This window comes from Ixodes scapularis, unplaced genomic scaffold, assembly GCF_016920785.2.
Source record: "Ixodes scapularis isolate PalLabHiFi unplaced genomic scaffold, ASM1692078v2 PGA_scaffold6__148_contigs__length_123643588, whole genome shotgun sequence".
Taxonomy (NCBI): domain Eukaryota; kingdom Metazoa; phylum Arthropoda; class Arachnida; order Ixodida; family Ixodidae; genus Ixodes; species Ixodes scapularis.
In genome coordinates, this window is record NW_024609881.1 from 15660213 (window position 1) to 15673337 (window position 13125).

The 13125-nt window shown below is 50.2% G+C and overlaps 1 protein-coding gene and 1 non-coding gene across 2 annotated transcripts; one reads left to right on the top strand and one right to left on the bottom strand.

Annotated features, from left to right (window-relative positions):
- Positions 1-7829: 7829 nt before the first annotated feature.
- Positions 7830-8474, bottom strand: LOC115326696. Its single transcript, XR_005716120.3, has one exon. It is a non-coding gene; the product is annotated as an uncharacterized LOC115326696 (transcript).
- A 3005-nt stretch (positions 8475-11479) lies between these two features.
- LOC120843234 (nucleolar protein dao-5-like) lies at positions 11480-12877 on the top strand. The gene has a single exon (XM_040214521.1). It carries the CDS (start codon positions 11480-11482, stop codon positions 12875-12877), a length of 1398 nt encoding a protein of 465 aa, XP_040070455.1.
- Positions 12878-13125: the final 248 nt, after the last annotated feature.

The following is a 13125-nucleotide window of genomic DNA, read 5'->3' on the forward strand; positions in this document are numbered from 1 at the left end:
CACCTTGCATGATCCAATTACTTTGAAGCAGACAAACCTGCTCTGTCCATCACATGAAAAATGGAAAGCGGAAAGTAAAAAATCACCCACTTCGAAACACAACACAAGGTCCGAAAATGAAAGGAGCGAAAACAGAAGAGTCCTGCATTCACTTTCCTTTATGCTATAACTGTCTGTCATAAACGATTCCCAATGAAAAGTTAACTGTTGTTCCCGTCAATGTTTTTGGTGCTGTGGAAGTCCAGCTCTTCCGCATTGCATTAAACAAACAACAAAGACTGTGAGCCCAAGCTGCTCTGGATGTAACTCAATAAAGCAAGGATGAAGAAACTTGGCCTGGAATAATTCATTAGTGCCATATGACACAGGTTTTCTTTCCACGGTTCTCTAAACAATGCTTGCCAGCCAATTTTAGACCTTGACTGCACCTCTCTACATCTAGGGCACTCATGCTGTAATGTTGGGTGCCCAACAGCATGTGCAATGCAACGAGCTGCTGCCACTGAGTGGGCGAGAGGTCCTAAACAGTGCAGCTGGGGGCAGTTCAGGCCCTCACCATCCAGGGCCGGGTGGCAGTGACAGCTGCAGCTGAAAAAGATTAGCACAAGTGACCGATGACCGGAGTAGCAAAATTGCGACAGGCAGCGCTATTGTTCCCGAGCGCGCCGATAGCAAGTGCCAGTCATGTTCCATGTCTCAACGTTGGTGGCTGCCAGAAAATTGAGGGATAAGATAGCTTTCGGAATGCAAGCTTTAGGATGGGCTGCTTTGTGCCGGCCACCACCGTGTGTCGCGATTTTGCTGCTCCGGTTGTTGGTCGCTTGTGCGTATCTTTTTCCGCTGCAGCTCTACCTGATGACTGGTGCACAGCTGACATGACACAGTTTCAGTAGCATGCATACATGGTTTGCAGGTAATGTCATGTAAGTATAAAAGACAAGACCTTTGAGTACTTCCAAGGGCACCGTGTTGGTGACCACCACTTGGTACATGTCAGATGTGGTTAATGGCAGAGGCTGCTCATATTGCCATGAACGTCTCCGAGCAAGCTTGCCCGTGGCCGAATGGTTATTGTGCTTAGCTTGCACACAAAGGGCTGAGGTATGATGCCTGGCCGCACATGCACCTTTTTGCTATTTCTGTAAATGTTGCATTCTGGTTTAATTCAAGAATCCCATTGCTTGTTCAAAGTCAGAATGTTCTACGCATCGAACTTTCAATGCCAATTGTTCCAGAAGTCCACCCATGTACATGAGGGGCACTGCGTGGCGATACAGAGAGAGTCTTGCTCTTGCGCTCGATTGTGCTAGTCTGCCGACCTTCGATGCCTGTGATGCTACCTCTTCCTATTTTTGTTTTCGGCACAAGTTTGCCAAATTAAGCGTTTAGTTTCTGTTCATTCGTCACCTGACCATCTGTCATTCGCAAAATTTTGGTGGATGTGCGGGACATTAACAAAAAGGTGCATGCGCGGCCAGAAATCAAACCTTGGTGTGGGAACCAAGTACGAGAACCATTCGGCCACGGGCGCGCTTGCTCAGAGACGTGCGGGGAAATATGTGCTAGTGCAGGCACTTGGGCTAAGCCTAGGCAGAAGTTTAAACCGTCAAGTGATGATGACAAAGTTTGTCCGTGTTTGTCCAGTTCAGTACGCAGAAAATATTCCTCTCTGTGGTGGCGAGAACCATCTGCTACTTACTCTCAACTGTGACAGATTGTGATATCTAGAAAAGGTGGAGGACGTGAATACCTGAGTGCAAGAAATGAAGAGAAGTATACAAAACTGCACACCGATGATTTTGCCGAGTTCGACAGGCAATGCCCGGCCAGGTGCGTCCTGCTTCCACAGCCCTTTGCAGCAAATATTTTTAGAAGTGGACCTTTTATATAAATAGCAGACACCGGTTTTGGAATTGGTGAGCCAGTTTTGTCTTAGTGTCATTCCCTTGTCAATTTCAGGTCAGTCGGTAGATGTGGTGCTGCCGGGAATGTTCGGTGGAAGCAGGTTGCTGTTGGGAAACAGGACCGGAGCCACTGTCTTTTTACTGACACAGTCTCATTCATTGGATCTGTGTCTTGTCAGACACAAAACTCAAGTAACCATGTGTGGATTGTCTCTGCACCATGTGTACACTTAAGTTTTTGTAAGTCTTGCTGAGGTGTCACCTTGCTAGAAGCATCAACACGGTTGGACCTAGTCACCTTGGGAGCTACCGACCAGGCACAATATGTTAATGACAGCACCTTCTACATAGTTATGCACGGTGCAGGTCATGTTCACATTTTTGTGGAATTGCTGAGATGGGTGCAAAAGCTGTCACTTTGGGCCACTGGAGCCAGCGTTGTTCACCATGATCACAGTGTAGCAAAGCTGCAACCCCACAACATCAATGGCCACCAGCATGAGGCTACCGACGGCACTCATGCATAATACATGTCCTGACACAGGCGCAAACCACGTATTATGGAGATGAATCCAGACTGTGTTTTATACCTACCATTTGGTGGTGGTGGAGCTGCCATCTGTGCTGGGTCCTCACTAGCACCTTTGGCCACAGCAGATGAGTCCTGCATCATCCAATCAAACACAAGTTAACGCACAACAAATTGGCAGCCTTTCTGGTTCCGCGTTGATGTAATGCCCATTGCCTACACTTTAGAATTCAGGTATCGGAGTGCCTCATGCACAGGTATAGAAAAATTAACTTATGAGCTTGAGCGCTACGATCCGAGCTTTCAAAGAAACATCACGAGGCAGCACACTCGTGCAAAGTCAATAAGACCAAAAACAACACAGTGTCTGTTTACTACAAGTAGCAAGTTTTAGGAGACCGTTACCGTGTTCTGCGGTGGCCACAGGGGGGCTATGTTGCGCTTTTTGCACTCCCAGGAGACTAGGGAAAGGGAAGTGACGTCAACAACGCAGCAAATGCAGATTGGATGCTGATTTTGTTTTCTTCTGTCAACATCAAATCTGTATTTGCTCTAGTCGTTGACGTCACTTCCCTCTTCCAAGTCTCCTGGGAGTGCAAAAAGCGCGACATAGCACCCCTGTACGGCTGCTAAGGCTTGAAGCGCGCTGAAAAGTACGCTTAAAAGTTACAGCGTGAGCTCCCAGTAGCAATTTCGCTGCGCACGGCAACGGTACGCTAAAACCGCCCAATGAGATGCCATGCACTTACCGACACTGCAGCCGAGATGCCGTGTGGCGACGGACGAGCCGCGTCCGCCCTCGAAATTATGCGCCTTCTTCCGTGTCTTAGCGAGGAACCTTTCTCATATGGGCCAAGATTCTGTCCTACTCTTCGAGTTCAGCGAGGACACTTGGTTCACGTCCCCCACCAGACTGCCGAGTGGTAATCGCGACGTGAAAAAGCCCGACTTGACAGCGAAAATTCCAAAAGTGAGGCAAATCTTCGTACGGACACACGAGCACTTTACGTGCGACATCCACCGTCGGCCATGACGATTCATCACGATCGCGATGCAGCTCACGCATTGAGATCATCTAAATTGTTTCACTTACGTAAAAATACAGGATTCATGCCACCTAGACTTGACAGCGGTAATTATATTTAGATTGTACCGCATTATACATTTTCAGAAGTTAAAAATGTTGCTTTTACAAGACTCTTCGATGCGGCGTTGCATATTTCCCTCTAGCGACATATTTTGGGGACAAATCCCGATGAAGTTTCAACTCAATCACCACTCTCCGTCGACGTCATCAACGCGCCGCGATGAAGTTCCCTGCCAGTTGAGTTCGCCGCCGATTGAGATTAGGCTCCTCCCACCGGCGACGTCACGATGAAGTTTCTTCATCGCTTTTTCCAGCATAGACAGACTGGCCTCGACGCGCGGCGCCTCGGCATCCGTGGGACGCCCTCAACAAAGGAGGGGGCTTTGCGTCTTCCCCAGCTTCGAACTTCGATGGGATTATCCCCTTTACGCACGGAGATCAAGACGCCTGCAATTAGGATTCTTTGCCCGTCCGGACCGCGATGGCGCCGGTGACCAACGAGATCGGCAGTCGACCCCGTGACCCAGGTCGTCTGCCCTTCGGTGTGCGCGTCGTGTATTGCAGTGCGAGAGAGAGGGAGATGGCGCGCCTGGACGTTACGAACAATAAACCCTGGGGATTCCCTACTAGGGATGTGGGGAAAGGGGGCATTATAAAATGAGCAGCAGGCCGCTGCTTGCTTGTGTTCTCTGGTGTTCTCTGGTGTTCTTGACAGTGTTCTCAAGTGTTCTTGAGTTGATGTAACCTGTTAATACATGCTTTGCGCCTGACGTCAGTAAGCTAGGGGCGTTAGCGTCGACGCCAACGGTTGCCATTTTGCAGGTTGTGTCGTTGTGTCCGCTTGTGTGTTGCTCAACGTTGCTCCTCCGCAGACCGTTTGCTGCGCATTTCCTCGTCTCGGGCAGCGACGTTTCAGAATTTATTTTTAGTGTTTCTGCGCTTGTGATTTCTGTGTACTTTTGTTCCTGTGTTGTTTCGTCGAAAACTAGGTATCATCAAGTAATAGAAAGCGCGATCAACTGTCTTGCGCGATGGTAAATTGCGTTGTGGTCGGGTGCAGCAATCGCACTAGAATTAAGCCCTCCGAAACGAACTATAAAAGTGTTGGATTTTATGCAATCCCTAAGGTGAGACTGGGTGAATACCAACAAACTGCCGCTATAACCGCTAAAAGAAGAGCGTCGTGACTGCAAAGAATCAGGCGCGCGGACCTTTCTGCAAATGCGACGCTCTATCGAGTATGCGGCGAACATTTCGTGACAGGTGAGTTGGAACTCGTTTTATTCATTATGGTGCAGTACGAACAGATATTGATTTAATAGCACTCGATTTCAACCACGCGTAATGGTGGGCACACTTGACTGAAGTTCCCCATGGGCTGTTTCACGGTACTAGCAAAACTGTGTGTTCGAACTGCGTATGACCGCGTCCGATCACACGAGAATCTTTTTTTTTATTTATTTCATGCAGTTTTTAACGTTTTTATGAGATTGACAATTCTACATTTAAGCAAAGCGTGTTCACGTCTGTTCATGCAGTGCATTCAGGCGCTGTCGTTTTGCGCAAAAACTTTAAATGTTGGAAAACACATTGAGGGTGCAGGCGAGCTGATGCAAGTTTATTATTTTGTTAAGACACCCGATACTGGGTGAGAAAGTCATGAGACAATCAAAGTAAAGGAGAGAGAGGGAAAGAACAAAATTAAAATGTTAAAACTGAAATTTTCAGGGCTCCCAACATACTTCATGGATGAGCTCAACCCAGACTGGGCACCGAGCCTCAAGCTCGGGTACAAGTCGTCAGTTGCAGACAAACCTGCTGCCGTCGACAAGTGAAAATTTTGGGAGTGTCTGTTACCTGGTTGGATGCTTAGAATGCCTTCATTACCAGTGGCGTCATTAGGGGGAGGGGGCAAACCACCCCGGATGCAGCACTCGGGGGGGGGGGGGGGGGTTGTGTTTGCAGGCCATTGCCCCGGGTGCTACTGACCCTAGTGACGCCACTGTCCATTACTGATAACTTTGCTTTTGCGTACTGGACATATTTAGGTACAAGCGTACACAAGCGCGACCCAAAGCACCTGGACGTAGCAAGGCGGCAGCAGCAAGTCAGCAACCAGACATCGCAGCGGCTACACCCGAGGTAGTCGGCGAGATGCAGCGTTCTTTGCTGCCAGAAGAGCAGTCACCCGAACACTCCGGTAAGTGTTACCTTGATCGGTCAGCGAGGCATTGGCTTTTCAAGTAAAAGCATATTGTAATGAATGCAAATCTGTTCATTACGTTTCAGAGTTGCAAGACCAGGGACGTTGCGCAGGATCGCCCGAGAGTCCTAGTAAGTAGCCTCAGCATGCCAAGTAAGAGTTCCTGAGAACTCAATTTTTTTTTTGTGTGTGTAATGTTTTAGAGTTGCAAGACCAGGAATCTGTTACGGAGCTTCAGATGAAGGACGTCGTTAGACTAGAAGAGGAAAATCGCCGGCTCCTCTCGGATCTGTGCTCTGCTTGAGCCAGCCTTAGCAAGCAGAAGTTTGAAGAAGATGCATTTAGAAACAACGACGACTTAGTCAATTTTTACACAGGGCTTCCAAACTCCACAGTCCTTTTCGCCATTAATGAACTGCTGCAACCTCACGTCAGCCACAACGCCCACAAATGCCTGAGCAAATTTCAGGAAATGATTCTTTTTTTCATCAGGCTTCGGATGAACGTGCCCCTGCAGGACCTTGCCTACAGGTGAACCTTCACAAATATAAACTTATCGGTTATAATACTTACAGTGTTGAATGCAGGTTTTTTCAGATGAGATGGGGGGGGGGGGGGGCGGGGCAGAATATCAGATGATAGAGAAGACTCTCTTCCCCCTTTTCTACCCTAAATTCTCGCACAGGTGGAGGGCACTTCTTTTGTGGAGGGTTATCGCACGCTTTGCTCAGGTTGGCTGATGGGAGCCGTAATGCTTGCCCTTTAGCAAGTTTTGTTGCGAAGTTATCAACACATCCATGTAGCTATAGTCATTTGTTGGTTTGACTTTTAGTACATTAAAACAGTCTAAACATACTGCTCAACTTAAACATTTCTAAAACTCGAGATCGAAACTCAAAGAGGGGACAAACACAAGACTTTGAGACGACTTGAATCTGTCCCCTCTTATTCGTTTTCGGTTTTAGAAATGTTCAACTTTAACCAGTTTGCCTGCCTTGTTACATTATCTTCAATCATAATGCTAAACTATATTTTTTTAATTTTTCTTTGGTTTTAGTTTCACAGTCTACAGTTTCTCGGATTGTAGAGAAATGGCTGGACGTGGGCTACACACGACTCTCAGACTGCATCAAATGGCCAGAGCGGGAGCACTTGAAAAAGACCATGCCAATGACTTTTCGAAAGGAATTTGGCAGCAGGGTAGCGGTGATCCTAGATTGCTTCGAGATATTTATTGAAAGACCGTCGTCACTCGTGGCACGAGCGCTCACGTGGTCTACCTACATGCACCACAACACCGTGAAATATCTGATCGGTATTGCTCATCAGGGTGTGATCACTTTCATATCGAAAGGTTGGGGTGGACGGGCTAGTGACAAGCTGATCACAGAGTCTTGTGGAGTGCTAGATAATCTGTTGCCCGATGATTCTGTTCTGACAGACAGAGGTTTTAGGATTGCTGACGCTCTTGGAGTTCACTGTGCACGGCTGGAGATTCCGGCTTTCACAAGGGAACGAGCGCAGCTGCCTCCAGCTGTTGTCGAATCAAGAAGAAAATTGGCGAATGTCCGCATTCACGTTGAACGCGTGATAGGACTTGTCCGAAACAAGTACACCATCCTAAAGAGTACAATCCCAGTCGAGTCGCTTGTGGCTAGGGGTATCGGGAATGCCACTACTCTCGACAAAATAGTGGCCGTTTGTTCTGCCTTTAACAATCCCTGCGATTCTGTTGTTCCGTTCGACTAGGAAAATAAGGCTAAACTGCAAAGGCTACCCGTAATGATCACTGTGATACTACTTTGAGAGACAGCCACTTCCAAGACAAATATGTGTACAAACAATTGCTGTTATTTTTGTAAAGGATGAATGATTGTGCAAGTCATTCATATGCAAGAGTTGAGTGCAAGAGATGAATAAATGTTTTCATTGTTCAAACAGAAAAAAGTTGTTACATTTTTTACACAGCCACAAAAGTACACGCAGCTAACCACACACTCGTTTCCTAGTAATGCTACACTTTTACAGGAGACTCTCACTAGGCTGTTGGAATTCACACACAAAAAAAAATGAAGGATCTCAGTGTTGATTCAGATCCCTAGAAAAGTTAGTGTTGCGACGACGAGGCACAATTCTTGCAGAACCACTTTCGTGCTTTGGGGGCACGTTTGATTTTAACACAACTAAAGTGGAACCACTTCCCAATGCAGCTTTCGCCGTCGCACTGGATCATGTCGCCATACCCTGGCCCCCACAATAGCAAAATGAATCTTGCTCATCGGAGTCTTCACTCATGGGGTCATCCACTGCTGCAGCTTGTTCGCCCTCTTTGTTGGTCCAGTACTTAAAGCAGAGTTCTGGGAGTAGAGCAGTGCTAAAGTATTCCTTGCATCTGGAAAGCATTGCATCGCAAAAGCCTTCGCTGAAGCAGATCCGCTCTATAAATGTGTCCTTCAGGGTCCAGACAACGAAATCACAGTACATTCTCTTGCTGACTAGGATCTTCATTTGCACTCGATAATAGTAGCAGTGCTCCCGGTTTAACTGCAGCTCTCCGTCGATAGATGTGAGGCACCCATCACGTGTTGCTGCAATTTTTGCTTGAAAAAGTTCCCGTGTTTTATAAGGGCACTTAACCTCGAGGAGCCCCGGCCCACAACAGAAGCAACTAACAAGGCCATCGCGGGTGGCTGCCAGGAACGGGTGCTCAGTCGAGACGTGTACTCCAGATGGATCACACTTCAAGTGCATGTGTCGCTCTGGAGAAAGGCTCCTGTAAGAAGCCTTTGCATCAGGCTCGTGGTCCTTGCCCCACTGAGTCTGGACGCTCCAGAATGTGCATTCTGTCGGATAACAGATGAGTCGCAGGAGGCTCATGGAGAGGTCGGTTAAGGATGTCACGCACACCGCTCTGGCATTTGAAGCTGTGATCCGTCCTGCACGAAACTGGAACCATTTTGCGCTTGCAGCTTGTGTCTTCGTCTGATTTTCAATCAATGCAGACACCTACAACGACATGTCATTATCATAGTATCCCACTTCATTCTTTCAACATAAGACCCCACATTGGGGGGAGTTTATATAGTATATTATAGACCAACACGCTGTTTACAAACAAGCTCGCCTTTGCCCACACCAGGTGTGGGCACTGTGCGTGCGCCGAAACCGAATTTGGAAGGAGTGAAGCGTCTGCGCATGCACTGTGCCACCGACAGCGCCACCGCAGCTGCATGACGTCAGGGCCGCGTGTTGGTTTATAAGTATCCCTTATAGACGTCACATCTTGGATCCTAATCTGCACGGCAGGACCAAGGAACTAGAAAATCGCCGTTCTGAAATAATCTGGAAGTACCTCTGGATCAATGGTAAGCCGACTTGCAGCGACGTCACAGTGACCTTGCACCTCGTCCCATGTGGATGAGCGGGTGTCCTGGAGGAGGCTGCTCAGGATGGCCTGATGGAACTTTGTGGCCACGGGAATGTAGTTTTCAGCGTAGGGCTCCACCAAGGAAAGAAGCGCAGGACGTGATCCCCCTTGGTGGCATGCCGCAAGGAAGGACCTGAATTCATCGGGCGATGTAGTTGCGACTGTTGCTTGTTTACCCTGTTGTGGTGGCTCTGTGCCCTGACCAAGACGGCGCATCTTGGTCCTGGACGAGGCGAAATCGATATTGGCCACTGGCTGGCCCTCCAGCGTCTGCAGCTGCGGTGGCAGCCATGCATTTTCCTTGTCCGTGCACGTCAGCTCCTCCCTCCTCTTGATTAGAGCCTCAAGGTAGAAGAGGACGGACCCTATGTGGGAGCAGGCCTCCCCAAGGCCCGCCATGCACGTACAATGCGCCAGGAGCACTTCCCCATCTGGCTTGACAAGAAGCCATGGTTGAAAGAGCTTCTCTCTAAATGACTGGGAGTGCCGTACCTGCAAAAGATAATTATTACTCGCCAACAGTCACTTCATTAAATTCAGTTGTACAGAACAAGCTTGCAGTGTGACAACAGGTAGAAGAATGCTAGTTTTAGAAAGGCACTGCTGATGGTCCCCTGAATTTACGGTCTGCTGCCCTTTTCTGGGAGGAGTAACTCTGTTGTATCTATGTTTAGATAGCCACAAGTCAGTCAGCCTCAGTGAGCATCTGGTGTTCAGCTGTAGATGGTAAATTTAGTTGCTGCATTACCACTGCCAGCCTGGGCTCCTTAAAGCGCACCAAAGAAGCAGTGATACACGACCGCCTGCCCGTACGACGCTCACCAAGATCGAAGCGGGCAGGGTGTAGATTGAACCCAGGATCCCTGGGATCTGCAGAGCGAGCTTTCGCCCTACGCGCTCCGAGCTGCGGTGCGTCAACACTCGGCGCCCGATTCCTCACCAAGTACGAACTTTTTTTTTTTGTCAATCACGATACGTTTTATGTTATACGAGTTATGACTTTTTGATTTCAGAGTTCCAGAGCATTCGACAGCGCATGTGCGTGCATGGCACGACCGCCAGCAAGCGGGTATCGCTTTGAAACCTTTTCGCAGCCGTCAGTGCGTGCGTAAAACGCAAGGATGTTTCGACACTAGTCGGTCCGGAACTCCGAATTAGTGAGGTGGTGGATTAAATCCGCATGTGAGACAAGTGTTTTTTTCGCTTACCTTGCCAACGATGACAACGTTGCGGTCGCCCAGCACTTTTGATCGCGGTTGCTGCACCCAGCCACTCGTGAGGAAGTTGTGGGCCTCCATCGATTTGAAGGCTTTAAACTGCTCACGTGTTGCGAAACTCGTGCCATTTACCTAATAGTCTCTCACGTCAGCAAAATCTACTCTGGGCCACAGATCAGTGTCGCTGGACAGTTCGTCGTCCGCCAACGCCAGCGGGTCAACGTCCTCGCAGCGTCCGACTTTCTCGGCGTAACGAAGAGCCTCCGGTCCGCGCAGGGACTGCGCGTACGCGCTCATGCGCATGGTGCTAGGTGTCTACACTAGCCACACGAAACAAAGGCCTAGTCGCACTCGGAGAAAATAAATTTGCGGAACTGGCGTAGACGTCCGCGAGCAACCGGCGTGCACTGGCTTGGCTCGCGTATCGGAAAAAAAGCGACTGCTAGAGTAACCGGCAAAATGGCGAACAGGACAGGGTTGCCAGGCCACCTAGCGTTTGATGCTTAGTATGTATATGTATATATAAAGAGTTATATTATATAAGTGACACCCCTCCTGCCCCATGGTCCTTCCCGAGTCCGGCTACCACATGAGTTCCTGCCCTGGCTCGGCTCCCTGCCGTCCCCACAGTCCCCGGAAAACCACACGTTCCCAACAACTGGATGGCAGCGGTGGGATCGACTTCGCCGGACCATGACTTCTTGTGTGGGTGAGTGCGCCCGGCCCTTTCTTTTCCAATCTGCCAGACCCATTAGCTCTAAGTCTTGCCTATGGGGGTTGGAGATAGTCGTTGTTAGAAGGACTGTGTGACCGTTCTAACGCGGGCATTTTGTGAGAAAGGGGACCAACACAAGCTAGATCACGGGTCTTGAGGCATTCCGTTGGCATGAGCTGGTACAGGTCTGTACCGAATTAGGGATCGATTTGGGGCAGACAAAAAGAAAACCGCACATCATAAAACTCCTTCAGGCCGAAGACGTCAGTGTTGAGGATTTCACAGAGGCTCTGGAGGAAGTTCGCGAAAGGGAGCGGGAGGAACGCAGAAAGCGGGCCGACGAGAAGGCTCGCGAGAGGGCTAGAAAGGAACTCGCGTGGGCTCTCGAGTGTGAGAAATGGGAACTCTAGCAACGCGAGTACAAGAGCGAAATAGAGCGGCTGGACTACGAGTTCGAGCAGCTCGAGCTCGCGGAAAAGCGCGGGAGTTGGAGGCTCTTTGTCGGGCGGCAACAGGCGTTGAAGGGGTGACAGAAAAGGCGTGTCAGGGAAAGGAGAAAGTGGGAGCTGATGACACAGAGTTGACCGGAGACCAGCGTCTTTCTCCCGACACGACCGTCGCCGTTCTTCGCAAGCCCGACCCGAACTCCGAGCGGCGGAACGGTGAAAGTGATGTGGAAGCAGCGGCAGAAGTGGTGTGTCAGGAAAAGAGGAAAACGGAAGCTGGAGACACCGAGGTGACCGGAAACCAGCGTGTTTCCTCCGACACGACCGACGCTGTTCCACGCAAGACCAACCGAACGCCCGAGCGGCGGGAAAAGGAAGAGAAGGCTCTTCGGGCGTCCAGCTGCGACTTCCCGGAGGACGAAGGCGACGCCAAGACAGAGACGACGCCGGGGGAGTCCAGCCAGCTTATGGAGAGCGGCGCCGAGATGCCACAAACAGCGGTTCAGCAAACAAGCCAGGATCCTGACCGCTCTGATCGGCACCCGTGCGGCTTTGGGATCCAGCCCACGGCGCCATCGCAGGAGTCCACGCGGCTCACCAGGAGGGAGGTGATTGGGATTTCCTTCGACGAGATCAACCACACCTGCCTGGTGCGGTTGCGGAGCCCGGACTCCAGACCCTTCACGGAGTCCGCGAGCCAGGAGAACGTCGACGAGCACACGTCCGGTAGCGAGTCGTCGAGGTTGGAGGACGGGAGACCCCAAGCCGGCCATAACAAGGAACCTGCAACCGGAGGCGGCTGCGCGGGCAAGGGACCCACTGGAGACACGATGGAGCCCGGGCGAGACAAAGCAAGCCCGACGCCAGTGCACCTGAGGAGGTCGTCATCTTCGCGGCATGGTGCATCTGAGACAGAGAACTCGGAGGCTGTTATGAGCAAGCAACCGAGACCCAAGAGGAAGAGGCGGCGCCGAATCAGCGTTGTACGTTCTAGCAGCAAAGCTTCCTGCAAAGAGCGCCCAGGAAGACGCGACGAGCGCCACCTTAAGAAGAGGAAGCGGTCCTCGAAGCTGGGAGGGGGAAAACTCCAGCACCCCAATCCCAACAAGCCACGGACCCACAGCTCAAGTGCGAGAAAAGAGCCTGGAGGAGGCAACAACGAGCCTGGAACGACGCAGCGAGGTTCCAAACGGAGGCACAGCTCATCGCCCGTGGTTCAGCCAGGCATCACGTCGGACGGGGAAACCAAGGGAGATCTCCGGGACTGCAGCTTCGCGCCTGCACGCAAGTCCAAGGAGAAGAACTTGAACAGTCCGAGTGATGCCAAGAACAAACACGGCGTGGGTTAGATGCAAAGAAGGACTTTCGAGGGAAAAGGGAGGGCTAAACGTGGAGTTTTCAGTGCTATTCAGTCGACTAGGTGATTCGGCAAGGCTATTAGCTTTTCTTTTTCCGGGAGTCCGAGTTTTGCGTTTCGTTCGGCTTTAGCTCGTCGCGTTGGCGGTAAAGTTCATTTAAAGCGGTTTTATACGCGGTATAGTTTGCTTTATGAAGGATGCTTGCATTTAATAGGGATATGCCCTATATGAGTTACATT

Excerpts from the sequence above, each read along its gene's own strand:
- LOC120843234 (XM_040214521.1), top strand. The coding sequence starts at position 11,480 with ATGGGAACTCTAGCAACGCGAGTACAAGAGCGAAATAGAGCGGCTGGA.